Below are 27,579 nucleotides of genomic sequence, written 5' to 3' on the forward strand. Positions count from 1 at the left end.
CAGGTTGGATTTAGCAAGATTTAGGTCCAAACTTATCAGTAGTCACAACCTCTTCTTCCAGCCTTCTACTGAGGAATCATTCACCATTATGGAAGTGCTTTTTACTAAGTTGTTGCAACGTTCTCAGTAAAGTCTGTCATAACTCTGAGTCATATGACCTGTAGCACAGAAGCCTAAGTGGTTAGTGTGCCAAATCGCCCACTCAGTGTGGGAGTATCCATGTGTTTTAGATTGGTTCCATACTTGAGTGGGTGAGGCAAAGAATGTCTGCACAGAGTCATCAGCAGAGGCCAGGAAGCTGCAAAGGGGGTTGGGTTGCAGGTCAAGGAAGTGACAAGCAGGCGCCAGACCAGGGCAGATCAGGCTGATCCTAGGGAGGGAAAGCCTAGAAAATGTAAGCTAGTTTTTCCGTACTCCTGTAGGAGTGACCCTTTTGATATAGATATTCTCAGAAGAAAGTGTGTGTGCATTAATGTGCAGTTGTGCATATTTCTCTCATTTTCCTCTCCACAGGAAAATCATATTGCTTTTCTGAAGTGGCTTGGAAAAAAAGTAGATGTTGAAGGATTAATAAAATCCAGCAAAATGACCCTTAAGTTTGTCTCATCTTACAAGCCGGAAATTGAGATAATGCCATCTCTCATACCAGTCGTCACTGTGGGAGGCTTCTCATCTGAACACTTCAGCCTGCAGACATATCAACAGAATCTGCAAACAAAGAAGCTTGGCAAGATTGTTCTATTTGCTGAAGTCACATCAACAACAATGAATCTTCTTGATGGGTAAGGTGCTTGTGTAGACCGTCTCAGATAAACATTTTGAATTGTGATTCACATATAATGAAATACACTAACCATACAATGTACAGAATGAAGTTGAAAACTTTTCTCTTTGACTTAGCTTTTGCTCAATAACCTCTATGTATTGTGACAGGGTCAGGCCAGATGGCTACAGGAGAGTGATAGAAGGCAGATATATTAGCCCCAGGTTAAGTAGGTCCCTTTTCACTGGGTAAGGTAACAGGGAAGGTTCCAGAACAATCAGGAACTTTCTGGAAACAATTAAGGCAGACAGGCTGATTAGAACACCTGCAGCCAATCAAGAAGTTGCCAGAATTAATTAAGACAGGCAGGCTAATCAGGGCACCTGGGTTTAAAAAGGAGCTCACTTGAGTTTGTGGCGTGCGTGTGAGGAGCTGGGAGCAAGAAGCGCAAGAGGCTGAGAGTGAGAAGGTGTACTACTGGAAGACTGACAAGTACAAGCATTATCAGACATCTGGAGAAGGTCCTGTGGTGAGAATAAAGAAGGTGTTGGGAGGAGGCCATGGGGAAGTAGTCCAGGGAGTTGTAGCTGTCACGCTGTTACAGGAGCCACTGTGGACAGCTGCAACCCACAGGGCCCTGGGCTGGAACCCGGAGTAGAGGGCGGTCCCGGGTTCCCCCCATCCCCCCAACTCCCTACTTGATACCGGAGGAGTTGAACTGGACTGTGGGTTTCACCAGAAGGGAAGGTCTCTGGCCTGTTTCTCCGATCCACTAGGTGGATCAGCAGAGACTGCGGGGATTGTTCTTCTTCTTTCCCCATGCTGGCTAGTGATGAGGCTAACTGAGTGAACGGCAGATTTGAGCCACGAAAGTGGCCAAACTGAGGGCTGCCATGAACCTCTGAGGTGAGCAAATCTGCCAATAAGCGCAGTACCCACCAAGGTAGAGGAGGAACTTTGTCACAATACACGTGAGCTATTTCTCCTACTGACTGAAAAGTAAGAAGGAAAGAGACTGATTGATTGTTTATTTGTAAATACTTAAGAAACGCTCGATTCTATGGTAATGGAGGCCTTACAAGTATTTAGATGTCTTTGAGAAGGAAAACTTATTGTACCAATTACTTTGTTGATAATAGGACTTCACTATTGTTTCTCCTGTAGCAAAACGTTAATTGTAATGTTTTGTGAAGGCATAAGCAGATATAGAAGACCCTCGGGATTTTTCTAAACCTAGTTGATAAAATAAAAAACAAGTTTTCTTATTTAAAAAGTAATTTATTTCTTTGTAATATTATATAATTTTTTAGGTTCTATTTAATACCCTTTTAAGTTATATGAATATTTCACTGTCAGATTTCCTTTTTCCCCCCAAACATTCATTAGAGTTTAAAAATACTTTTAAGCAACACATAAATGACTTTGGTAACACCTATGCAGGATGTCAGTTGAGGAAAATAGTTCATTGAGATTTAAAACAGGATTAGAAAAGTACATGAATAACACTAGACCCGATAGTTACTCTAGCTAGGCTACCATTTACAAGGACTATAATTGTAATATTTCAGAGCACAAACTATTCAGATGGTTGAAGAAATACCTCCTCCCCACGCCCTCCATGTGGTGATGTGGCACAGTTGGCCAGATATGCAATCAGTTAAGTCATCTTAGCTGTGGTCACAGTTCATTAATTAATCAGCAAGAAGAGCTGTTGTTCTTCGGCTATAGAGCCCAAACTGTAGGTCTTATATAAACTGAATTTAGAGTATATTTTCTTGGAAAGGGAATAGGTGGATTTGGTTTAAAAAAAAACCCACCGTATTTTAACAAGAATGAGTCTGTATTAGAATAATTTTATAGTAGTTCAAATTTTATGCTTAAATAGCTAGTTGACAGTGTTCATTAAATACTAGCAGTCTTTTCTGTGGAATTTAATAGTAATAGATCAAGGGATTTTTTTTAACCCATGAATTTAATACATTTTTCCTGAAATATACTTTAATCTGATTCATAAATAGGATTTACAAAGTTTCTTAATTTATCCAGAAATCCACAATAAGCTAGAAAAACTCAGAAGCAAGTTTTGAAAATTTGAAAGCTTTAACGCTGTTCAGCTAAATTATTTTAATTAAACTATTAATTGTATTAACTAATTTAATTTAATGAAACAATTCCTTATTAAGACGGAGACAAAACCCGTTAATTTTTCTCACTAAGTGTGAAAGATATTGCTATTGAATATTTTTTCCTTTTTTGTTTTTGGCATGCTAATTAAAAGTTAGCTTAAATCTTGGGAGAAAGAATAACTTTTTATTTTGGCCCCAGTCGTGCAACTGGATCTGTTTGTGGAAGCCCATGCACCTGTGTGCATCCCCATGGACTTCATTGGCAATCCACAGAGACACAGGGGTCCATTCTTCTGGATCTTATGCAGGATTTGGTTTTCAATTTTTAGTGTGGGATAGTACCTTTTGTTGTATAACTTTAAAAAACTCACTCCAGGTGAAATAGCTACTCCGACCTGTTAAGATGAAATCAGAATCATCATTGTGTCTGAAGAAACTAAAGACATGATACTTCAGTTAACAATTAGGGATTATATCATGGTAGGGGTCTACGGTAGACCACCAAATCAGGAAGAGAAGGTGGATGAGTCATTTCTAGAACAAATAACAGAAATATCCAAAACACAAGACATGGTACTAATGCAGGACTTGAACTACCCAGACACCTGCAAGATCGGAAAACACAAAATTTCCAGTAAGTTCTTGGTCTGTGTTGGGCAAAATGGTTTGTTTCAGAAAGTGAAGGAAATAACCTGGCGGACAGCCATTGTAAACTTGATTCTGACCAACAGGGAGAATTGGTTGTGAATCTGAAGGTAGAAGGCAAGCTGTGTGAAAGTGATCATAAAGTGATAGATTTAATTATTGGAAAGAAAGGAAGGAGTGAAAGCAGCAGAATAAGGACAGTGGATTTCAAAAAAGCAGGCTTTAACAAATTCAGAGAATTGGTGGGTAAGGTGTAATGTGAAGACGATGTAAGGGATAAAGGTATACAGGAGAGCTGGTGGTTTCTCATGGAGAAAGTATTGAAGGTGCAGCTGCAAGCTATCCTGATGTGAAGGAAATATAGGAAGACTAGAAAGAGGCCCTTGTGGCTTCATCAGGAGCTCTTTAATGACCTGAAAATGAAAACGGGTTAAGGTACAAAATGAGTTACTGCCTTTTATACATCTTGGTAGGTGTAAGAAAGAGGTTCTTTAAATACATTAGGAGCAAGAGAAAGACAAAGGAATGTGTTGGTACTCTACTTAAGGAGAAGGAAGGAGAGCTAATAACTGGTGACCTCGAGAAGGCTGAGGTGTTTAATGCCTATTTTGCTTCAGTCTTCACTAAAAAGGTTAGTCGTGACCACATACTCAACACAATTCATATTAACAACATTGGGGGGGGGAGGGGAGAGAGGAATGCAAGCCAAAATAGGGAAAGAACAGATTAAAAAATATTTAAATAAGTTAGATTTATTCAAGTTGGCAGGCCTGAAGGAATTCATCTTAGGGTACTGAAGGAACTAGCTGAAGCAGTTATCTTTGAGAACTCGTGGAGGACAGGTGAGGCCCTTCTCATGGAGAAGGGCAAACATAGTGCCTGTCTTTAAACATTGGAACAAAGAGGACCCAGGGAATTATATATAGCCTAACTTTGATACATAGAAAGGTACTGGAGCAAATTATTATACAGTCAGTTTTTAAGGGCATAATAGGGTTATAAGAATATCCAAAATGAATTTGTAAAGAACAAATCTTACCAAACCAGTCTAATTTCATTCTTTTACAAGATTACTGGCCTACTGGATAGGGGAGAAGTAATAGACCTGATATGTCTTGATATTAGAAAGGCTTTTGACACAGTCTCACATAACATTCTCATACGTAAACTAGGGAAATGCAGTCTAGATGAAATTACTGTAATTTGGGTGCACAGCTTGTCAAAAGACCATACTGAAAGAGTTGTAATCAATGGTTGGATTTCAAACTGGGAGGGCATGTCTAGTGGGGTCCCACCTCAGTCAGTCCTGGGTCTAGTACTTTTCAGTATTTTCATTTAATGACTTAATGAAGTGGAGAGGTTGCTTATATAATTTGCAGATGACAGCAAGCTGGGAAGGGTTGAAGTACTTTGAAGGACAGGATTGAAAATGACCGTGACAAATTAGAAAATTAGTCTGAATTCAGAAAGATGAAATTCAGTAAAGACAAATGCAAAGTACCTTGCCTAGGAAGGAAAAATCAAATGCACAACTACAAAATAGGGAATAACTGGTGGTAGTACTGCTGCTGAAAAGGATCTGAGGGATTAAAATGGGTCACAAATTGGATATGAGTCACTTTGTTATATGATGCAGTGGTAGAAAAAGGCTAATATAATTCTGGGGTGTATTAAAAGGACTGTTGTGTGTAAGACACAGGAAGTAATTGTCCTGCTTTACTTGGCACTAGTGCATCAGCTGGAGTACTGTATCCAATTCTGGATACTTTAGGAAAGATGTGGACAAATTGGAAAGAGTCCAGAGGAAAGAAGCAAAAGTGATAAAAGGTTTAGCAAACCTGCCCTATGACAAGAGGCTAAAAAAAAACTGGGCATGTTTAGTCTTGGGAAAAGAAGACTGAGGGGCGACCTGATAAGTCATCCAATATGGTAAGTGCTATTATGATGAGAACAGAGCTGGGCTTAATCTGCATCAAGGGACATTTAGGTTAGATATTTGGAAAAACTTTCTAACTGTAAGGGTAGTTAAGCTCTGGAATAGGCTTCCAAGGGAAGTTTTTAAGAACACCTGTCAGGTATGGTGTAGGTAGAGTCCTGCCTCAGTGCAGGGGTCTGGACATGATGACTTTTCGAGGTCCCTTCCAGTCCTATATTTCTGTGATTCTATACATATGCACTGACATCTGTTTCAGATGATGCAATGACAATAGGAATATCTTCACTTTTGAATGTTAGGTGTTGTATTGCTCAAACTACAGTTGGGATCTCATTAGCTGTCACATTAAGTAGGATCAGACCTGGTCAGTATTTAAGATCTTCAAGAAAAAGATCAAGGTGTTGCAGGAAGTGGTGGGGGCATTCCAATAAATGTAACTTTTCCTTCCGATTCCAAACTTAGGTCCTGATCCTGCAGACCCCTGGGGAGCTTGTGTTCGTTAACCCACATTTGTCTTTGGTCATATCAGCTCAGCACGATGATGGAACTGAATGAAGTCTTTCCGCCACTTTCTGGTTTGTATCAGTGTCACACTGTCTGGAGTGGCTCACAACCATGAGTGCTTGTTTCAGGGCAGACTGTCAAAAACAGGTCAGACACCCCAAACTAGTGATATGTTCTACAATTAGATTTCACCAGTCCAGTAACAAATGTGAATTCCTGGATAACAGTCTTAACCGTGGAGTCACAGACAGTCCATTTAGATCAGGGGTGGGCAAACTTTTTGGCCCGAGGGCCACATCGGGGTTGCGAAATGGTATGGAGGGCTGGGTAGGGAAGGCTGTGCCTCCGCAAACAGCCTGGCCCCCACCTCCTATCCGCCCCCTCCCACTTCCCACCCCTGACTGCCCCCCCTCAGAACCCTTGACCCATTCAAACTCCCCAGCTCCTTGTTCCCTGATTGCCCCCTCCCGGCACCTCACCCCCTATCCAACCCCCCCTTCTCCCTGTCCCCCGACTGCCCCGACCCCTATTCACACCCCCGCCCCCTGACAGGCCCCCCTACCCATCCAACCCCCCGTCCCACTCCTTGTCCCCTGACTGTCCCCTCCTGGGACCCCCATCCCTAACTGCTCCCCTGCGACCCCACCTCCCTTGCTCCCTGTTCTCTCTCCCCCCCCCCCTTCCCAGGACCCCCTGACCCTCCCCGGGACCCCACCCCCTATCTAACCTCCCCCTGCTCCCTGTCTCCTGACTCCCCCCCCCCCCCCCCAAACCTCTGCCCCATCCAACCACCCCCTGACTACTCCGTGGGACATCCTGCCCCTTATCCAATGCCCACTCACCCCGCCCCCTTACCATGCTGCTCAGAGTGGCAGGACATGCTTATTGGAAAGCCTGGGACGTGGGTAGGCGCAAGCTGTGCTGCTGCTGCGGGGGAGGAGGAGACGGGGCGGGGGGACGGACGGACTGGGGGCTAGCCTCCCCTGCCTGGGAGCTCAGGGGCCAGGCAGGACAGTCTGGCTGGCTGGCTGTAGTTTGCCCACCTCTGCCTTAGACTCTCAGTCTATCTTGCCACCCAGGCAAGCTGGACTTAATTATAAATGGTCATTTACACTGAAAATCTCTAAATATTTAGGGTGCTTCCAGTCCCAAAAGACCAGTCACTTACCCCCAGATCAATTGGCACCCTAAGTCTTACATTAAAGATAATGCCTGTAGCCAATCCTGTAATGAACTATTTAAAGGCATATTAACTCGGAAAAAGAAATAAGTGTGTTATATATAGGTTAATGCAAGCAAACATATACACACAAATGAGTTTCAATCTATATCCTAAAAGTGACAGAGTTGTAGCTATCTGTCAATTCAAAATGTCTTTCCGGGGAGACCCAGGAGTAACTCCCAGGGATCTCTGACTTAGCTGCTCCGCTGTAGTGCTTTGATGAAGACGCTATACATCAATGGGAGAGAGCCCTCCCATTGGCAAAGTTACTCCATCTCCATGAGAGGTCATAGTTATCTCAGTGGGAGAAGCTCTCCTGCTGATATAGTGCTACCTGTACCAGAGGTGGGGGTGTGTTAAGGTTGGTATATAACTACATCGCTCAGGGTGAGAGTTTTTCACACCTATGAGCGACGTGGTTATACTGAAATAAGTGTGCAGTCTAGACCTGGCCTTAGTTTAGTGTCTTTTGCCCTGTGAGAGTTCAGACAGATTTTTCTTGTGATCCTGTTTTATCTTTTGCATTTGGCCTTCCAGTCCAGGAGATGAGCTCTCTTGGATGTAGCATTTCCAAGGCGTGATAGGGCCAATCACCAATCCTTTTAAAAAAACAAACAAACAAAAAAAAAAACAGGAGTACTTGTGGCACCTTAGAGACGAACAAATTTATTTGCGCATAAGCTTTCGTGGGCTACAGCCCACTTCATCGGATGCATAGAATGGAACATATAGTAAGAAGATATATATACATATGTACAGAGAACATGAAAAGGTGGAGTAAGAGGCTAATTTGATGTTTCTTAATGGCCCATTTAATCTTGATTGGCCTCCTTAATAGGTGCAGGGGACAATTCCAATGCCTGGATTCACATGTTCAGAGCAAACATTTTCAAAGTTATAAAGTAAAACTTACATTTTTCCTTATAGCATGGCATACAGGCATTACAAGTGAGATTAATGCATGCAGCTACTTACAAGCATTTCATAGTCTAAACAATAAATATATTCTTATAAGACTAATGCCAATTTTGAACAAAACTAACATACAGGTGAGCTAGTTTGATTTCCAGCTATGAGTTTGTCATTTCTTAGCTAACGCCTGCAGCCTTGGCCAGAGCTGGCACTTGGTTTACCAGCATCACAACCAGCTTCATGGATTTGTTCATTTTTAAACCTTTTTCTTCTGTGTCACTGTGTCTATCCTTTGTCTTGATGTCTAGGTTCTGTAACCAGAGGATGGCCACTCTATCAAGGGAGGCTAGGTATTGTAGATTTCCCTCCAGATATGAGGTTGGGGACAGTCTTCCACCATATGAGGAGTTGTCTGCAATGCTGGGAGGAAACCAGCACAGCGTGGTGCGTGGTTGTGGCAATTCTGGTCGAGCCAGAGAATAGCCTGTTGAGCCTGTGATCAAGTGATCAAGGCAGCAGGTGTACGATGGACTCCTGACTTTACTTAATGAGTTAGACTCTTTCCCACCAATGCCTCCAGTCTGTAAGGATATATCTTTCAGCGCCGTAGCAATGCTAATCGTTCGTGTGTGGAAATGGGCCAGTAGCCCTCTTGTCCAAGAGTGTGTGAGCTGCTGTAAAGAAGGAGTGTAGAGCCATCAGGTGGGGCGTTGCATCCCGGACCAAAGGAGTAGAATTCTTCCCTTAAATACAAGCAGACCTTTGAGTTAGTACTGGAAGCAATAATGGAATGGCTGTAGCACTGAGATATGAAACAAGACAAGTCACATTGTTTGTTTGTGAGGACAGTGAATAACCTTAGATTTTCAGGTAATCCTGAACTCATAGCGTTGACCAAGGAGGATTTAAGAGAATAACTGATGAGGGAGATTGGGAAAACAGAATGTTTGACCCACATGAGTATCGTCAATTTAATCAACTACTCATATGCTTAAGTGTCTACAGGACTGGATCTACAGGACTTTTCTTCGCAATGATGCTATTTGAGGTGTTGGCTTTCAGATGAGATGTAGAACAGAAGTCCTCATCATTAAATAGTGTTTTGTTGGAGAAGGGTGTCCTCCCCAATTCTAGTATGGGCAATTAAATTCTGCCTACTGGAAGCTGCCTTCTTAATTAGCTACGGTATAAGTTTTGAAGAGTGTGGCTGGTATTATTGTGGCAGCATTGTTGTGGTCGGTGATATATTCCTTATACATACGCAGCTTGCAATTCAGTGAAGCGCTTTGAGGCTTTAAAAGCCAGCCATTCACAAGTGTCTATTCAAGAACTATTCTGGTGTCTTTAATTGAAAACATAATCTAAACAAATCAAGTGTATGTTGTACTTAGCACAGATTCCCAGTGAGTCATTATGAAGTCAGTAGAACATGTAGTGTATTACTTTCTTTTAGCCATCAGTCCTAAGTAAAACAAACAAACAGAAACAAAAAAACAAAAACAAAAAAACAGTTCCTGGAAGCAGGTTTTATTGGAGGTCCAGGCCAAAGGGAAATCTCAGAAAAAAGGATCTCCTTGCTTGCAATAAAAAAAAAAAAAGTAGCCATGGAAAACCCTGATAAAGCTAAGAGTTCCATTAAAAATAGTGTGTGTTTCATTTCAGGCTTGCATAAACAGACAAGTTTTATAACTGCAGATACTGGTTTTCGGCACTTTCAAGAAACTTTATCCGATGAAAGCTCTTGATTTTTTTTGTCATGATCTAACGAATGCTTTGCACAAGTATTTCAACTTGCCTTTATTTCAATGATTATACTTCTACGTAATACTATTTGCGGCCTGAGTTCTTTAGCTGTGCAACAAATGCAGAAAGGTGTCTATCCTTAGAATAAATGTTTCAAACTCTAGAAATGATAGCTCTTAAAATTTGTTAAATCTAAGTAGACTGAAAAGGTGATATAGAAGTCACTTCATAGGCATTAAACTATGATGAATTAATAAATATGACAAATTGTTAATATAATATTGATCACAAGTATGCCGTTGAAGTTTCAGAATGTAAGATGATTTGAGGTTTTCCTTTACCTTTTCCACAAGTTGAACCTTAGTTTTTCTTCCTTCTCACTCCTCTGAACCTACATATCCACCAAAAATTAAGACATAGAAGGAGAAAGTAGGCTGGAACTAATTTAATGGCTGAGTGACCTCACAGTAGAGAAACAGCCGGAGCCTAATAGAGGTCTTTGTCTACATTTCCACCCTGGCTGGTAACGTGCCAGTCAAAAGTCAAGCAAAAGAAACAGGTGGAAACTATTAGACCTGTCATAAAGTTTGAAAAATTGATTCTGGAGTTTAAGTGAATAGATTGAACTTGACAGTGTTGTCCTAAAGATTCTAAGGGAAAAATCTGTAGTTTAATTTGAAATCCCCTGATTATTCATTAGCTCTCCAGATGGCTTGTATTGATGTTTTACATATATTAATATACACACTGTATTATCATTGGCATAAATTTAAATGTACTATAGTAACACACAAAGTGTGCATACACCTTTAAGTACCTTAAATTGAAGGGTATTAGACTAATTGTAAAATAAAGATTTGTTTAGATATTTAGACTAATCAGTAATGCTTTTATAGTTTTACATTAGATGTTACTGAATCCTTTGAAAATATTTAAAAATTTTTTACTATTTTTTTCATTATTTATTAAATTAAAATTTATAATGATCATCAGTACTGCAATTTAAGTCCCATTCCAGAGTTTTTGTCTGTCAGTCAAGAAGATCCATCACCAAGTCACCCAAACAGGTTATCCTTTTCACTACCAGGCCCCACTAGCATGTGTGGGATTGTATGATTTAGCATGGGCTCATTATTTTTAAGGATGCAGCTGGAACAGTGATACAAGTAATGTACTGTAGGGACATATTTGTCAGGCCTGGGGCACTCAAGAAATGATAAAGAAATAGGTCTAGCACACTTTTATTGACTGGAGTAGTTTGGTCAAAAAAAGTTAGAATATTAATTAGGCATATGTGGTGAACTTACAGTTTTATTCTTGAAAATGTTATAGTTGCTATCAGTAATGTTTTATGTTGTAGAAGGGTTGGTTTTCATGTGCATAAGTGCAACATATGATCTATATTAAATGCCTAAAGATCTATGTGTGTGTATATATATATCTATATCACTAATAAAAATGCTATTGTAGGACATACTCCACTCATATATAATGGGAAGAATGAGCTTAAAACACTCAGTATGGTACAGTAGCTGTGGACAGGACACATGACTTTATTCACACAGCAGGATAGTGAATTTTAGTGTAGGAGCAGAGAGGACTAAATTGTTCTCATATACCTGGTAAATAGGGATATTTAATTAAAATGACAAGTCAAAATAAACAGTGCTCAGTGGTTTAAAAAGCCCTGGGGGAAAAAAATCCTCTGCATTGCTGGGATCTCATTTGAGTTTTTCTTTAATGCCCTTTTAGGTTCATATAGCATGAAGTTCACCAAATTGTGACTTCACTTGTGCTTCTGATTTTGAGAGGTGATTAGGACTTGAAATTAATTTTAAAACTCTGTTGCAGTTATTTTATTTAAAGAGAATCAACAACGAAAGGTGTATACAATGATGTGTTGCTGACACTTCTGGGAAACTGATAGTGAAGTGAAACTGAAGCAGCAGTTCAAAAGAGATAATTTTTAGATTGGGAGAGAAAGAGTGATCTACAAATACATGGAGACCCCGTTCTGTCTGCCCTCTATCATGCCTTTAGCCTCACCTCCTTTAAGTCCTGTCCTAAAACATACTTATTCCCAAAAGCCTGTAACTATTGCCTTCCCCGCATAGGTAACTGAAAACTTGAAAAGAAGGTAAAACAAATTGTGGAACTAAGATGACCTATGCAAGACTATGCCATACAAGTGCACTGTTTCTGTCACATCCTGTCCCTTGTGCTTACCTGTTTAAGGCACAATCTTGCAGACACTTGCAGTAGCTCTCCCTATGGTTCTACCTACATAGGCAAAAAAGTGTGTCTTTCAATAGTCATCTTAACATGACTAAAAACCTCCTTTAACACTCATGTAGACATAGTTTGCTATGTTTTAGATCATTAGAGCTGTCAAGTTGTAGCCTAAACTCAGCTGGGATTTAAAAAGCATCTTTGTCTATGTAGATAAGGCATTCCATAAATAGTTCCACTGATCTCCTACCTTCCCCTCCCTTTTCCCCCATAGACATCTTGCAGGACCTAGGCCCTTAGACTGTAAACTCCACAAACCCAACTTTGTCTTCTACCCTGTTTGTAGAGTGCCTAGCTCTTTGATAGTGATAACTGTCATGAAGGTGACAGTTAAAGTGTAGGGTTCTTGTTTAGGGGCAGACAAGGCTAGTTAACTCTGACTGGTTTTTTTAAATTACATGAGACAGATTCCTTTAGTCAAATTTAAAGCTTAGATTACCAGTTCATACACTGAACTGAATCTACAGCATCTGTTCTAGAATTCTAGTTAGTACTAAAATATACCCATACTCTGTCTCATTCCTGCTTGTAACTGTGGTCTTCCACAGTTACATGATTCTGCGTAATAAAGGACTTGGTCACTTTGCAGTTCCAAGTTCTGCATTTTTTTTTATGCATTGCACAGAGTTATTCATCCTTTTCACAGAGTATTGCCTTTTTTCCCCCTCCATAAATGTTCAAGTTAGTGAGCAGGAAAATGATGTCATGGCTGGCAAAAAGGATAACTTTTACTTTATATGTACCGAAAATGTGCATTTTTACTGGATATTGCCCCTAAACCTCCAGTTTATTCTTAGTATTCTCTTTAGAGTTCTTAATAAAATGTTCAGTGAAGTGCAACTAGAGGAACATCTGATATATGCAAAATAATAATGGAAAGAGGGAGAAAGGTCCCTGGATAATTGCTGGTTATATTTTAGAGTTACAGGGCAAGGTCACCATGTAAGAAAGAAATGTGTGTAAACGGAGTGGACATTGCAGTTGAATGTCTAGAGGTACATCATTTTAAAAACTACTGATTACTAAAACCCTAGCAAGTTTTAATATTCTTGAATGTACTCTACAAATAATTTAACTTGCATGTAGGGTATGATTGTATAACTTGATTATTGAGACAAGAATCCAACAGAAGTTGGTCCAATAAAAGACACTACTTCACCCATCTTGTCTCTCCTAATACCCTGGGACCAACAAGGCCACAGCTTCACTACAAATAACCTGATTATTGTAAAACACTAGAATTACATATTTATTGGAGGGGGTCGGAAGCACCTTTTGAAGATTTTTAAACCACCAATTCACATCCAGCCATCTTCCTCATTGTTTGGGTCATTATCATTTTTCTTCAGTTTTATAATTTTACATGCAAGGCTTGTATTTTTTTTATTTGCAGGTCTTTTCTCCCAGAAAAATGTGTTTTTTCTCCTGTTTAATACTTCCCTTTCCTGGATTCAGGACAGCTGCTTCCATGTTCTCACTCCAGAAGGATTTTCTAATTTTGCACCCACTTTGGGTGATGCATATTAGATCAGGGAACAGAAGAAGTCTGTTTCCATTTGACAGGTCCTCCTGCTGTTATCCAACAAGCCTCAACAGTAGCCTGTTTGTCCTTTATTGGTTAAGACAGTTCTAAAGGTACAGTATCTCCTGATTTTTTTTTTTTTTTTTTTTTTTTTTGCTCATTGGTACTCCAGGGCATCATTTGACATTAGAAAGGGCTGTCCTCCATATTGGTAATTAAGAATTGTGCAAAAGTTTTTGTAATAGAGCCAAGAGTCATTTCTTTGCATGCTGGTAGGAAAGCCAAGAATTCGGATGTTCTTGGCTCCGATTTGGTTCTGTGCCATTCCCAGTCATCTTTCCATGACACCAATGTTTTTAATTACATGCTTGCTGAAAGATTTTGGATTTGGATTTGTCATCTCCACAAACATTTATCCTTGGGTTAATTTTCCCTGCCTCTTTCCACCTGTTTGAAACACTCAGGGTTTGTTCTTAACAATTACGTCCCTATTTTGCTGTCATGTACCTTGTGTGTTTGATTTTTCATGGAATTGGAATCCAACTATGTGCCTCTTCCTTCTTACTTTGTGTAAAGTTAGTAGGTTTTCTTCCAGTTAATAAAAGGGGCCCCAGTTTTATGGGTTGCTGAATATTTCGGAGGCAGGTTTGAGGTTCCCAAAGGGGACTGGATCATGAAAAATAGATATCTATTTTGTTGCGCAGAGCAATTAACCTACATTGTACTCCTTCCCTACATTACATTACCCTGCTGCTAGGAGTTCTTATGTAATTTCTTATTTTAGTATGAATAAGTAGGGGTGTTTTGAGAACTCATCATTCATGAAATGCAACTAGTGTGCAGTTAAGGCTGCACAGTTAAAACAAAGTGAGAGAATGCAAAAAGTGTGGTCCCAACAGCAAGGCTAGCTTGGCTGCATTGCACAGTCTTATGTTTTATTCCATATGTCATACAAGACTAATTGTGCATATTAAGCTTTGTAGCTAGCCTTATAAACCAGAGCAGCCTTTCAGAATGAAGGAACCTCAACTTAGTTGGAAGGAACCTCAACTTATTTGCACTTGCTGACTTTTTGCAATTTATCTATGTATGCAGCACTATGCATAAACATTTTCTGGCTTTACTTTCCTTCCTTTTACAAAATCAGAGGAAAAGAGAAATTGCCTGTGTTAACCTAATTGGGACCATTTACATAATATGAAGTTTACACCTCACCGAGATGAATATGGTAGATTAGATGAGGAGGACAGAAAGATGGTGTGAATGGCAAGAAGGAAAATCCCATTCCAGAGTTGTTGTGTTTTCTCTTGTGGACACTGGTCCATTATGAATTTGAGTGAGCTCACCAACTCATGTGAGATTGGTTAAGGGATACACCTTTACACCCCAGGTTGGTGGTAGTGATCAGAAGACATTACAATCTAGAGGGTATTAAACTCGCTTTGAAATTATTTGATTGTCTAGGTCTAATTCTCAGTGGAGAGGTGTTTACGTAGCGAACACTATCCTAATTGGCACTGCACGGTATCCATTGTTTATAACCTCAGCAGAGATATAAAGGTTTAACTCGGGGGGGGGGGGGGTGGCCAACCTGAGCCTGAGAAGGAGCCAGAATTTACCAATGTACATTGCCAAAGAGCCACACTAATATGGCAGCAGTCCCCCATCAGCTCCCAGCGCCTCCTGCCCACTGGCAGCCCCACTGATCAGCGCCTCCCCCTTGCTTCCCGCACCTCCTGATCGGCTGTTCCATGGCGTGCAGGAGGCTCTGGAGGATAGGAGGAGCGAGTGCATGGCAGGCTCAGGGGCAGGGCCAGGAACGGGTGGAATGGGGGCAGAGCCAGGGGTTGAGCAGTGAGCACCACCTGTTCCAGTTGGAAAGTTGGTGCCTGTAGCTCCAGCCATGGAGTCGGTGCTTATACCAGGAGCTGCATATTAACTTCTGAAGAGCCGCATGTGGCTCTGGAGCCACAGGTTGGCCATCCCTGGTTTAACTGAACAGATCTTTCCAGTGCATGCTGCAGCTTTTAATGCAGTTTCATATTCCATTATATATATTGAAATTACATAGGATGAAAGTCAGTGTAGAAATTAGTTCAGAGGTTTTTTTTAAGGGCACTGCCCTAGACAACAGTTACTTGAACACTGTGATCCCAGTCCACTTTACTCATGATTTCTGTGAAAATTTAGGCTATTCTAAAAAGTGTCTAAAAGCTTCCAGAAAATGTCTTTCATCTTCATCCAACGTATCTTTATTTGTGTTTATTAATCCTTTAGAAAATTGTTTTCTACTCAGTTGCGTTTGGCTTTGATGTTAAACCAACACCTCCCTCTCCTTAAGCTTCCCAAACTTTTGAAAACAAAACATTCTGAGAAAATGGCCAAATTGCAACTTGTATTTAACCTTTCCATATATCTTGGAGAGATCACGTAATTTGTGTTTCTCTCCTGTTTTTTTTATTACGTAATCTTCCCTCTGTTTTATAACTCTTGCAGTGGTAAAGAGGAACCTGTAAAGAAAATGGAAGCCGGGCTGCTTGATTTAAATAACAATAAGAAAATATAGCTGTCAGGTATTCAAATATCTTATGTAAAGAGGATACCCGAGGGCATATCTACATCTAGGAGCAAGCCTCCCAGCCTGGGTCCACAGACTTATGCTAGCAGGGTTCATGCTAGCTCTCTAAAAATAGCTATGTAGATGTTGCACCTTGGGCTGGAGCCTGGTGGTGGGGAGAGGCTTGAGAGCTCGTGCTCCAGCCTGAGCTGCAATGTCAAACCAACATCAGCAGAGATATTTTTAGAGCTCAGCTGGTGCGAGTCTGTGGACCCTGGTTGGGAGGCTCGCTCCATAAATGGCAGATGATATATTGTGCTAATTGGGGAATTCTGCCCACTTTATCCATAGCTGAAAAGGCACAACTTGAAGTGGAACTGGTGAAGTTTCACTGCAGACTGGAGGCTGTGTGCAGGTTTTCCAAATCTTGCTCTACCTCACAGACAGAGAATATCTACTCTCCACATGCAGCAAATCTCGATTCCAAGAGAGCTGCCTGCTTGCCCCAGGCACACTAGGAATTTGGGAGTTGGGACTGACTGGAGGACAGAGGAACCAATGTATTTTTTGGGAGGGGGAGCTCCATCAGCCATTAGTATTGCATCAGGAGATGCACATAGAGGCTACTCCAGCTGTTGGAGTAAAATAGGATCTGCAGGCTGGTTATGTTTAATGTTCCATGGCATGGAGTTGGGTGGGAGGAATCTTTCCCCCAGTCGTGGAAGAAGTCATGCTGTGTGCAGAGGCTGGGATTTTGGCCTATCTTCATTATTGGAAACTGGAGTTAAAATCTTTGCTTTGGACTGAAAGGAAGTGCACTTGGTGGCTTCATTTTAGTCTCTCTGTTGCATGTATCAGAACTGCCTTATATTCTGTCACAGTATTGTATGCTTTACATTCTCTGCTAAAGAGAGACTCAGAATTACAACATCATGAATAATTGCAGATCAGGAATGAAGTGTGTTGGCAAGATTATGTGGGGAATGGTGCACAGCACTTGTTCTAGCACTGTATCTGGCTAAATATATTGATTTTTGTCTGTTCTTCTGCCAAAAAGTCAAAAAGCAAAGATGAATATTGCTTCAGATTAATTCAATGTTTTTAAAGTTTACGACTTTCAAAGATTGTGTGACATTTGCCTTAAGCAATAAAAATTAAAAAAAACACAGTGAATTGTTGTTTACCTAAATCCCAGTGCCCTAATTTATTTTCACTTGTACCCATAGTTACAATATTTTAAAAATCTGTTTGTATTCACAGGAAGACTTGCATTTATCACACTTTGTACCATTTAGCCTGAAATGCCATGAACTGTAGAACAGTGTGTACAAAATGAGGTTCCCCTAGTGCAGTTTTGTGATCCCCAGGGTTGCTGTAAAATGCTGCACCTCATGTTTCTTTCAAAAGAATTTACTAGCATTGTTTTTGTTACTTATAACTGTTGGAAATGGATGATCCTCCAGATGTTTTCTTTGTAAACCTAAACTGATTTTTTTTATTGATCGTATTATTTTACAATATACATGGCAAAAATGTTTAAGGGTCCATTTTAAAACATAAAAAGTCCCAACCCTATAAATATACATTAAAACAGTGATCACAATTCAACGGATACCTCCCCTGCTATTTGTGATTGCATGGCCCATCTCCTCTCCCATTCACAATTGCTACTCCTGTGGGAATTGTGCACCAAAAAATTTAAAATTCTGCACCAAAAATATTAAAAATTCGGCGCACAATATTTTAAAATTCTGCATATTTTATTTGTCAAAATAACACAATATAATCATGCCAGTTTCAATTATTTTGGTAATTTATTTCAAAATATCTATCAGCAAGTATGTCTGTAACAATACAGACAACAAAAAAGATTCAGGAAACATTTTTTGGCAAATAGATTCCTTACTAGGTATATTAATACAGAACTCTGAGTAATAATTAATTTAAACTGCAATATAGAAACGTATTTTCCACACCCTTCAAAAGCAGTGCAGAGGCTTGGGGGAATGAGGGGTAACAGAGGAGCTGAAGGTGAGGGAAGTAATTGCTGGGAAGGAGCCTGGGTGTGAATGTGGAGCACTGTTGGGTGTAGGGTGGGAGAAGTATGGAATAGGTTTTTTTGGGGGGTAGGGAAGGATTGTTAGGGAGCCTGCACCACACAGACCCTGGCTGACCCCTAGCATCTCTCATTCAGTCAGGCACATCTCCCCCCTCCACGTGTGTCCCTGCACCGTTACTCAGCCACCCCCTCTTGTCCCCATGTGTTCCCGCATCCCCCACTCAGCCACCCCACCTCCCCCATGTGACCCTGCACCACGTCCTCATGTGGCCCTGCGCTCCCCAGTCAGCTACCCCCATCCCCATGTGTTCTTGCTCCTCCTCCCCTGTTCCCATGTGTCCCTGCAACCAGTCACCATTTCTGTGCACCCCCACTACCATTCAGCCCCCATCCCAATCTGTTCCCTCCTTCTGAACTCCTGTCTGTGCGCCCCCACCCGCCCTATGTGCCCTATGTTGTCTGTCTATCCCCATATCCCATGTCTCCTGACCTGGCCCCAAGGGCAGGGCACTGTGAGGAAGGCAGCTTCTTTCTTTTCTCTATTCACAGCTTGGGCTGCTCTTGCCCAGGAGCTGCTCTTCTCTGTTCTGGCACCATAGCAGCCCCTGGTGTGTGAAAGGAGTAATTGCAGCACCTGTCCAGAAGAATGTATTTTCTGTGGGGGGGAAAAATTATGTATGGCACATGAATTTTGTGTGTGTGCAGTGGCTCAGAATTTCTCCAGGAGTAAATGCATAACATCTCTGTTGACCAGATACTTTACCATGTAAACAAACTAACACTAATACATTTTAGTCGTCTTATAATGTGACAACGCATTGAATATGAAAGCCATGAGGAAGGAAAGAGGAGATGCTACTTTTCAAAGAAAGGAGGAGCGTGACGGGGGGAAAAAAATGAAGCGAATGTAGAGAGAGAGAGACAGAATGTGCCGGGGATTAAAGAAGAGAAAGGGGATAAAGATATGGAAGTAGGGGGAAATTTATCTTTTATTTATGCTTTTTATATGTCCTTGACAAATGTGCACCATTTGAGGGAAAGAAATTGAACAGCTCTCTTGAGCACTTACGTTAAGTTTAACTATACATCCAGAGCAGACAGCAGTATGAATCAAATAAAATCACGTACAGCTCACATGAATGCCTACACAAACCACTGCTGGCTGGAGGCCTAGCGGCCCGTTGTCTATCTGGTAATTGCCAACGCTTGAAGTATTCTTCAGTGAACATGGGTGTGCAATGTCATGGTTTCACATCTCCCTCAGTCAAAAAGGCTGGTGACAACAACTCATATGAGGTGCGGGCGGAGGGGTTGTTTTTTGAAATGGGATGGGGTAGGGAGATGACTGACTTCCTTTTGTGCAGGCTAAAGAATATTCATATTGGTTCTACCAACAGTCTTAAAGCTGATTCTAGAGATCACTTGTGTCTGCTTTGCTTTCCCTTCCCCTGTTTTGTGCAGCTGTTTGTTGAACTCTCTCCTTCCATCAGAAAAATTGCTGAATAAATACGTAGGTAGAGCTACTTACACAGCTAAAGTTTTACACTTAAATCTGTGCAGTGATACTGTGTGAGAAAAAAGCTACTTAGTAACACATGTTATTGTTCGTTTAGAATATCACACAAGGAGCATGGAAGAGTGGTATAAAGTAGAGTGGATTTATGTGTAGGGTTGATCCCACCAGGCTCTCACACTTTCCAACCTGTTAAATGATTAAAAAGAAAAACCTAAAATAGATGCAATTATCAGAATAAGTTTTCATTAACTGACTATTTAAAAAACAAAACCTCATAACTTTCAGATAAGGTTCTGTTGCTTGTCCTTTACATTTGTACTCTTGGCTCATCTTTTTAAATCAACATATTTCACTAATTTTATAATTAATTAATTTAATTTAAACACATTTTAACTCTGATAACTCTTAAAAGAAACAGGTTGGTTAAAGTAAACAAAGGTATCTTCTGACTTGGAATGGTTACTACAAAACCAGGTAATGTTCTGGAAGGTGGTCTCGACATTTATATTGTAGTTTACCCTTGAATGGTGAACAACAGCATAGAGTTTATAGTATTTAGACCAGTGATATGTTTAAAAATACTAAGTTGTTGCTTTGCTGGATCAGGTAATTAAACATACGTACATATATATAGTGTTCCCATGGAGTTTGGTTTTCCAGCGAGAGACCGAACTTGATTCTGCTCATACTTGTGAAAATCAGGAGTGGCTGCACTTGAAACAAGGTAGGTAGTTAATGCACCAGTGTAAAAGCAAGTGTAAGTAATTCAGTCAGGCCTACAATCTGTTATTGAAGTGCTTCGTGTTGGCATTGGATGTGAATATATGTCTGATAAGGTTTTTTTTTTTTAGTACCAGTAACATCTCATTCAGGGTATGTCTACACAGCAAAGAAAAATCTGTGGCTGGCCTGTGCCAGCTAACTCTGGTTTGGGCTGCGGGACTGTTTCATTGCTCTGACTTCCAGGCTCAGGCTGGAACACGTGAGCTCTGGGACCCTCCCACCCAACAGGATCCTAGAGCTTATGCTCTAGCCTGAGCCGAGACGTCTACACAGCAGTGAAACAGCCTGCAGCCTGAGCCCTGTGAGCACAGGCCAGCTGTGGGTGTCTAGTGGTTAAATATGGACCTCATCCCAGCTCTAATGGTGAAGAGATGACTCCTCTGCCTTGCATCTATTTTCTTAATTTCCTTGGCTTTTTTTCCCTTCAATGTATTAAGTTAGTGCCCTTGATCTCCAAATAACTTTGTCAAAAACATACAGCTGAGAAATGTAAAGCTTTGCAGAAAAGGCTTTATTATCTCGATAAGCCATCTGTTAGGCTTCTTTGGTAAAAGAAAAATAAAATCTAACATCATCGAACAAGTACTGTATGTGGAATGGAAAGAATAGCATTTTACAATAATTTTAGGATTTTGAGAGAATTAGATACAGCAGTTCTAAAAATATTTTTTACTTGAAATATTGCAAATCAGTTCTTCCTTTTATGTATATAAAAATAACCCTTCAAACCTTATATGGAGTACCATACCAGATGTGAGATAAAAAAGAAATTGCTGGTGGCCACCTGCTTAATGCGTATTAAAATCTTGTGTGGTAGCTGATGTCATACAGAATGCATGTGATATGGTCTACTAAAAATTATTCCCTATCAGGTTAGTAAGGGTCAATGCTAGAGGAATGTTTAGAATTTCCCATCACAATATGTCCATCTGTTTTGAAAAATGAGGGATGAAATAATCACTTTAGGCCAAGGGATTTGAAAAAGCAATTGAATGAGTGGGATTTTTCCTGTGGCAGTAGCAAGGACTCTCAGAATTTTCAGTTGAATACAGTACTAGCGCCAAAGATAAGGTTTTGCAAAATCAGCAGAACATTAATGATCTCTTTTCACCTTTTCTTTCTATTTTTATTTTAACCTCTCTCTTTGACTGTTCAGCTGCTATTTTTCCTGTGGGTTACTCAGTAGCTCTAAGAGTAGTGATTGCTTCTTCTGGAGCATGTTTCTTTTTTATTTGAGCACTGACGGAACAAAATATAAGGAGGCACCGTCAAATAATATGGTGTGAGTGTGGTGTAAGTATGTGTATATAATAGAAGCTTCTTCTCCAAGGAACTTACCATTTTAAAAGGAGCCCCACACACTAAAAATGCTTCCATAACCAGTTTCAGTTTCTAATGCTGCTTGTATGAAGAAACAATTGTCTCAAACAGAGAATGTCATCTTTGTAGTGTGTCCAACTGGCTAGCATTGACCCTGAGCCTAGGGATTCAAGTTTATTCTTTGATTCCATCTCCCACAAAACCATGTGCTGTAGCCCTGCCACTAGAGACTGATTATGGAACGCTTTGTCATAGAAACTCTACTTCATGCTATAAAACTTTTTTCCCTATTGATGAATAGGAAATGAAGTAATCGTTTTGCTTAACAGCCCAAGGAGAAAATGTTTAGTGCTATATAAAATGTTCTTCGTGCTAGCAAGCAATTTGCTTTGTACTGTAGGTATAAGATTAGATATATGGAATGTAGGAAAATCTTCTATGAAAACTGATGCCATTCCTTATGGCTGTGAATCCATTGACAAAGACTGAAAATTAATAGCAAATCCACATTTTGAGGAAATGTATGTCTGCCTGGTTACATGATTGTAAGATGTTTTATTTCCAGTGCTTTTTACATGTAGTGGTCTGTTCATTTGCCCATTAATAGTAATAATATGTATTTTGTTGCAAGTGTTTAGCTAAGTTTGGTGTTTGGGGTAGATGAGGCACAGGCTAATGTGACCAGCAGAGAATGCATTTATTGACAGCTCCTGCAGAAACTGCAGGACTCTTGACTTTGTGTTTTTAAAGCACTTTTGAGATAGAAAATACTGTGACCAGTGTTAGCTGATGTGTAAAATATCACTGAAAATGCTTGAGAGAGTCCAAATAGCCAGAAACAGATTGCCTTTTCCTATGCAATAGATCTCAACCTGGCAAAGAACAATGAATGCTTCTGTCAGCCTCATTGCATTTGGGGGTTTCTTCACAAGGCTGTCTTAAAACTTTTTATATTGGTATACTCATTATCATAGCAGTTCTAACTATATCTTGGAATTAGTATTAATTCCTAATGGGTAAATCATTTTTAAAAACCCCTCTGTGTAGAGATTAATTACATCTCCCCTTTATTTTTCTGCAAAAGTCAAACTGACTTGAAACCTGAAAATTATGAATATAGCTGGTCTGTCACCATGTGTTCACATTCGCTTCTCTGCTGTTTATATCAACTTGTGTGCCCAAACTTTTTGGGGTAGGGACAGTCTTTTATGCTGTTTGTAAAACACCTTTCACAAAGGAGTCCTCATCCTTATTCAAGCTACTGGATGCTATTGTAATACCAACAAATAGTAGTAATATTGCAGATGAAAATTGGCACATTTCCACAAGCTTCTCTCAGAAAGAGGTATCAGCTGAACTGTGAGGAGTGAGTGAAATACTGGACTCTTAAAACTCTGATGTGAGCAAAAGGTGGTGAGACCAGAGGAAAGGTAGTAATAAAAACTTCACTGCAGTTTGAAGTTGCACAAACACTGGGAATAGACAGGAGAAAGTAGTCCATAAAAGTGTGTTTGGTATATCTGGTAGAATGGAGGGAAATCTTGTTACATTTAATAATGGTAATAGGCATGAGCTATTGAATGCTCCTAGGTAGGACCATCTTGTGGTGAGAAAAGAATATAGAATACTGTTATGGAAACCAATTGGTACAGAGAGCATGGAAGTCTTTAATTTTGGTGATTGTGTGCAATCATGTCACGTTTTGAGAAGAATGAGAGGAAAAGGAAACCTCTGCAACGTAAAGGATTTTTCTGTGAAGTCAGTATTGGTCACTGAAACAAGAGTCTTGTCCCTAGGTATATAACAGTGCTGACTGGAGCAACATTCAGTTTATGTGAGTGCCTGTTGATCATTGCTACGTTGATGAGAAAGGGTTGCTGAAGTTCCACACTCCCCATTTCTCTTTCATTAGAGGAATATAAAAGGTGTGGGGGGAACATTGAATATGCTGTATTTGGGAAGAAAGGAGTCTGTTCAATAGCCTGCTGCCCATCTGACATAACAACATGTGCAGGTTCCAGGATTTGATCTTTCACTGTGGAATTAGCATCTAATCTCTGGCTGATTCTATACGACCAATGAGCTTCTGGGAGCAGCTTGGGCAGACCCTTCTCTTCCCCCTCTTTCCCCCCTCCCCACCGTCCCATCATGTGAGTAAAGAGATGACTGTTGTGTAACCAGTTGAAGCCATTATGCCCAAAGTATTCAGTACAGTAAAATCATGTAAAAATTAATGTAAATGTATTTGTATTAGGGTCTAGTTTTAATAAATTATGGTATGTGACTATGCAGGGTTGAAGACTGAAAACTGGTTTTTTGACCAGTTTCTTCGTCCTGCTGTTTGAGACCATGAAATATTGGGAACATGAACAAGATAAGATAAACTTTCAAACAGAGGTTTTTTCTATGTATTTAAAAAAAATTCTTTGTCAATTGAATGATAATTTATAAGTTGCAAATTGTTAAAGTAGATAATTACCTTCCTCCCTTCGGAGAAATAGCTGAGCCAAAATCTGAAGTATTGAGGTGTTTATTTTAACACTGGAAAACACTTATTACTGCAAATATCCCCCTGCTTGTACATGGTATCTGTTATACCAGATGTGCCGCCTACAAATTAGACATGGCTCATAAAATGTGGTAATCCCAGGTTTCTGCAAGGTTTTCCAGAAGTAATTTTTCCTTTTTATCTAACTGTTCCCTATGCCCAAATTAAGGGTTGAGGCCTATCGTTTTACATTCCTTAATATTATAATTTTGTGCAAATTTTTCCATTTTATTAACGCATACCTTATTCAGTTCATAACTTAAAAAATTAAGCCCTTGGATCGAATGGTGATGAGCACCATGGAAATAAAATTTAACTATGAATGTAGATTCTACATAATCTAAAAACAAGTGCGCTTTTGCACTGTCGGGTAAGTATGCAGCTGTAGGTGTTACCTAGAAAACATTATTCCCAGAAAAGTGAAGATGACATTTATGCTTCTAGTAAACTCATGAACAAAGTTGTGCTAATTTCAGGCTGTTGAAGTGCAGGTGGAAAATGGATAAACTTTGACATATAAGAAGACTAAATCTGTTCAGAAAGAGTTTATTTTCCAGGGTTTATGTAAAGATATTAAAATGAGCATACTATAGGAAGTACGGTACAACTTATATATAAATATATTTCCTATATTTGTATTTGAAGGTCCCTGACACCTAAAACCAGATCATGTACAATAATTTTGATAAAGGGAGCGAAGGCTTTTGACAGGCTGTGCTTCAGGCACCAACCCTGGAGTTCAGTGAAGAGCCACCAGCCAGCTTTGCAGAAAGGCTTTGGTGAATATATCCTTTAATGCTGGCTAGGTTGTGAAGCCAGCTGGCAGTCTCAACTAATATGGCCTCTGGTGACGTAAACTAACTGTGGTTAACTGGAGTTCAGTAAACTGGGATTGTACTGTACTTGATAAAGTCAGTTGAACCCTGAATTTCACAAATCATTTCGTGAACATCTGTAGAGGTGACAGGCACTTAGCTAATTAAAAAGTAAAATTGGGGTGATCATGTTAGCTCCCAGTGACAGACTAAGCACTGCACTTTCATTTAAAAACAAATCCAGAAACTTCAATTGTTTTCTTTGTCATACATTGCAATATTTGCAAAGGCCTCTTTTCATAGTGTGATATTGAAGTCATTCAGGGAATGAACTGTTAGACAGAAGTATTTGCCTAGTCTGTGTTTTCAATTTTATGTGTTCTAATAAATCTGAGGTGCTTCGTGCTGGTTTTAAGGTTTCAAAATACATTAACTATGTATCCATCACATGCATGGCCCATACCGACCTCATTACAAAAAGGGTAGGAATCTGATCCCACAGTGTGGTTTTCCTAACTAGGCTGCTATTGGTGTGGATGCAGTAATGTGCATAGATTTCTGCAATGGACTGCATTACCTAGTGTATTTGTTTTTCCTGGAGTTGGTTACATTGTAATGTGCTTTTTGTTTGTATTAATTCAGTCTGGAATATTTTGAAACATTGATATTTGTGTTACTAGGTGTGTATATATAATGTAGGGTGTGCATTATTTGTAATTAGTAATTTGACTTGGATTATTGTTTCAGAAAATCTGTCAGAATTGTAGAACTAGTTGTATGTCGATTGTAATTCTGCCCACATACATTCAACAACACCAGCTGCATTGCAGAAAATCACCATAAGGTTTGATGCTGCAGATACCATCAAGAAGCTCTTGTGTGTCACCTTGTGTGATACACTTTTTTCGTACTAAGGATCCAGATCATCTAATCTCCTGTCAAAATCATAATAGTAAACCACTTGTCCATCTTGTGTGTGCCATTTTCTACCCTTGTAGGCCGTAACTGGAGAATCTGACCTACAGTAGATGAGGAAAAATCTTTACTGGCTACTCATCCCTATCAAGTCAAATTTAAACCTCTTGTCACCACTTTCAAAGCTGTTTCACAGCTCCCTATTTATCCTCCTTTGTTACCGTGATACAGAGGCCCATCGGTGCCAGATGGCAAAAAGGGTTCACTACTCTGTCAGCAACTCCAAATAGGCCTGAGAAACTCACTACACCCAATACATTGCTATAATCGTATTTATCTTACTCCTGGGGGAATTTTACCAAATAAATAAATAAATAATAAATCTGCACATAATACTTTAAAATTCTGCATATTTGTCAGCATAACAGTGTAATCACATCGGTTTCAATTATTTTGGTAATTTATTTCAGAATACCTGTCAACGAGTATGTCTAACAATACAGACGACAAAACATTCAGGAAATAGATTCCTTTGACAAATAGATTCCTTACTAGGTATATTAATACAGAACTCTGAGTAATTCATTTAAACTACAATATAGAAATGTATTTCCCGCACCCCTCAGAATCAGAGCGAAGGCTTGGGGGAGTCAGTGTAACCGAGGAGCTGAGGATGAGGGAAGTAATTGCTGGGAAGGAGCTTGGGAGTGAACCTGGAGTGGTTATTGGGTGTGGATGGGAGAAGTGTGGAACAGAGTTTTGGGGGTTGTGATTGTTCGGGAGTTGTGGAGCCTCCCTAATGCAGACCCTGGCTGACCTCTATCCTTTCCCATTGTCAGGCACATCTGCCCCTGTCCCCATGTGTCCCTGCACCCCCTCCCCATGCACCCACTCCCACTGTCCCCATGTGTCTCTGCACCCCCACTCAGCCACCCCATGTACCCCCCGCCTTCATGTCACCCACGCTCAGCCATCCTCCCCGCCCTCCACGCTCACCCATCCCCTCTCCCCATGTGGCCCTGCACCCCCATTCCCATTCAGTTCCTACCCCAGTCTGTGGGGGACATGAATTCTTTTCATGCTCAATGGTGCAGAATTCCCCCAGGAGTAATGGAAAGGGTCTTGTAAAGCAGCGGTTCTCAAACTGTGGGTTGGGTCCCCAGAGTGGGTCGTGACCCCGTTTTAGTGGGGTTGCCAGGGCTGCTTAAACTTGCTGAGGCCCAGGGCTGAAGCTGAAGCCTGAGCCCTGCCACCTGGGGCTGAAGCCTGAGGGCTTCATCCCTGGGTGGCAGGGCTTAGGTTACAGGCCCCCTGCCCGGGGCTGAAGTCCTTGGGCTTCAGTTTCCTCTTCTCCCCCACCCCCCGCATGGGGCTGTGGGGCTTGTGCTTTTGCCCTCCCATCCT

General features: G+C 40.4%; 1 protein-coding gene across 3 annotated transcripts in view; it reads left to right on the forward strand.

Moving 5' to 3' along the window:
• Positions 1-27,579, forward strand: part of HLCS (holocarboxylase synthetase) — a 216,137-nt gene that overhangs the window by 72,054 nt on the left and 116,504 nt on the right. For all 3 annotated transcript variants that reach the window (XM_074970152.1, XM_074970147.1, XM_074970150.1), the window contains exon 6: positions 514-782. In XM_074970152.1, the coding sequence (XP_074826253.1) occupies positions 514-782 (269 nt within the window). The remainder of the gene's footprint in view (positions 1-513; positions 783-27,579) is intronic.

Source organism: Natator depressus, chromosome 1 (genome assembly GCF_965152275.1).
Source record: "Natator depressus isolate rNatDep1 chromosome 1, rNatDep2.hap1, whole genome shotgun sequence".
NCBI lineage: Eukaryota > Metazoa > Chordata > Testudines > Cheloniidae > Natator > Natator depressus.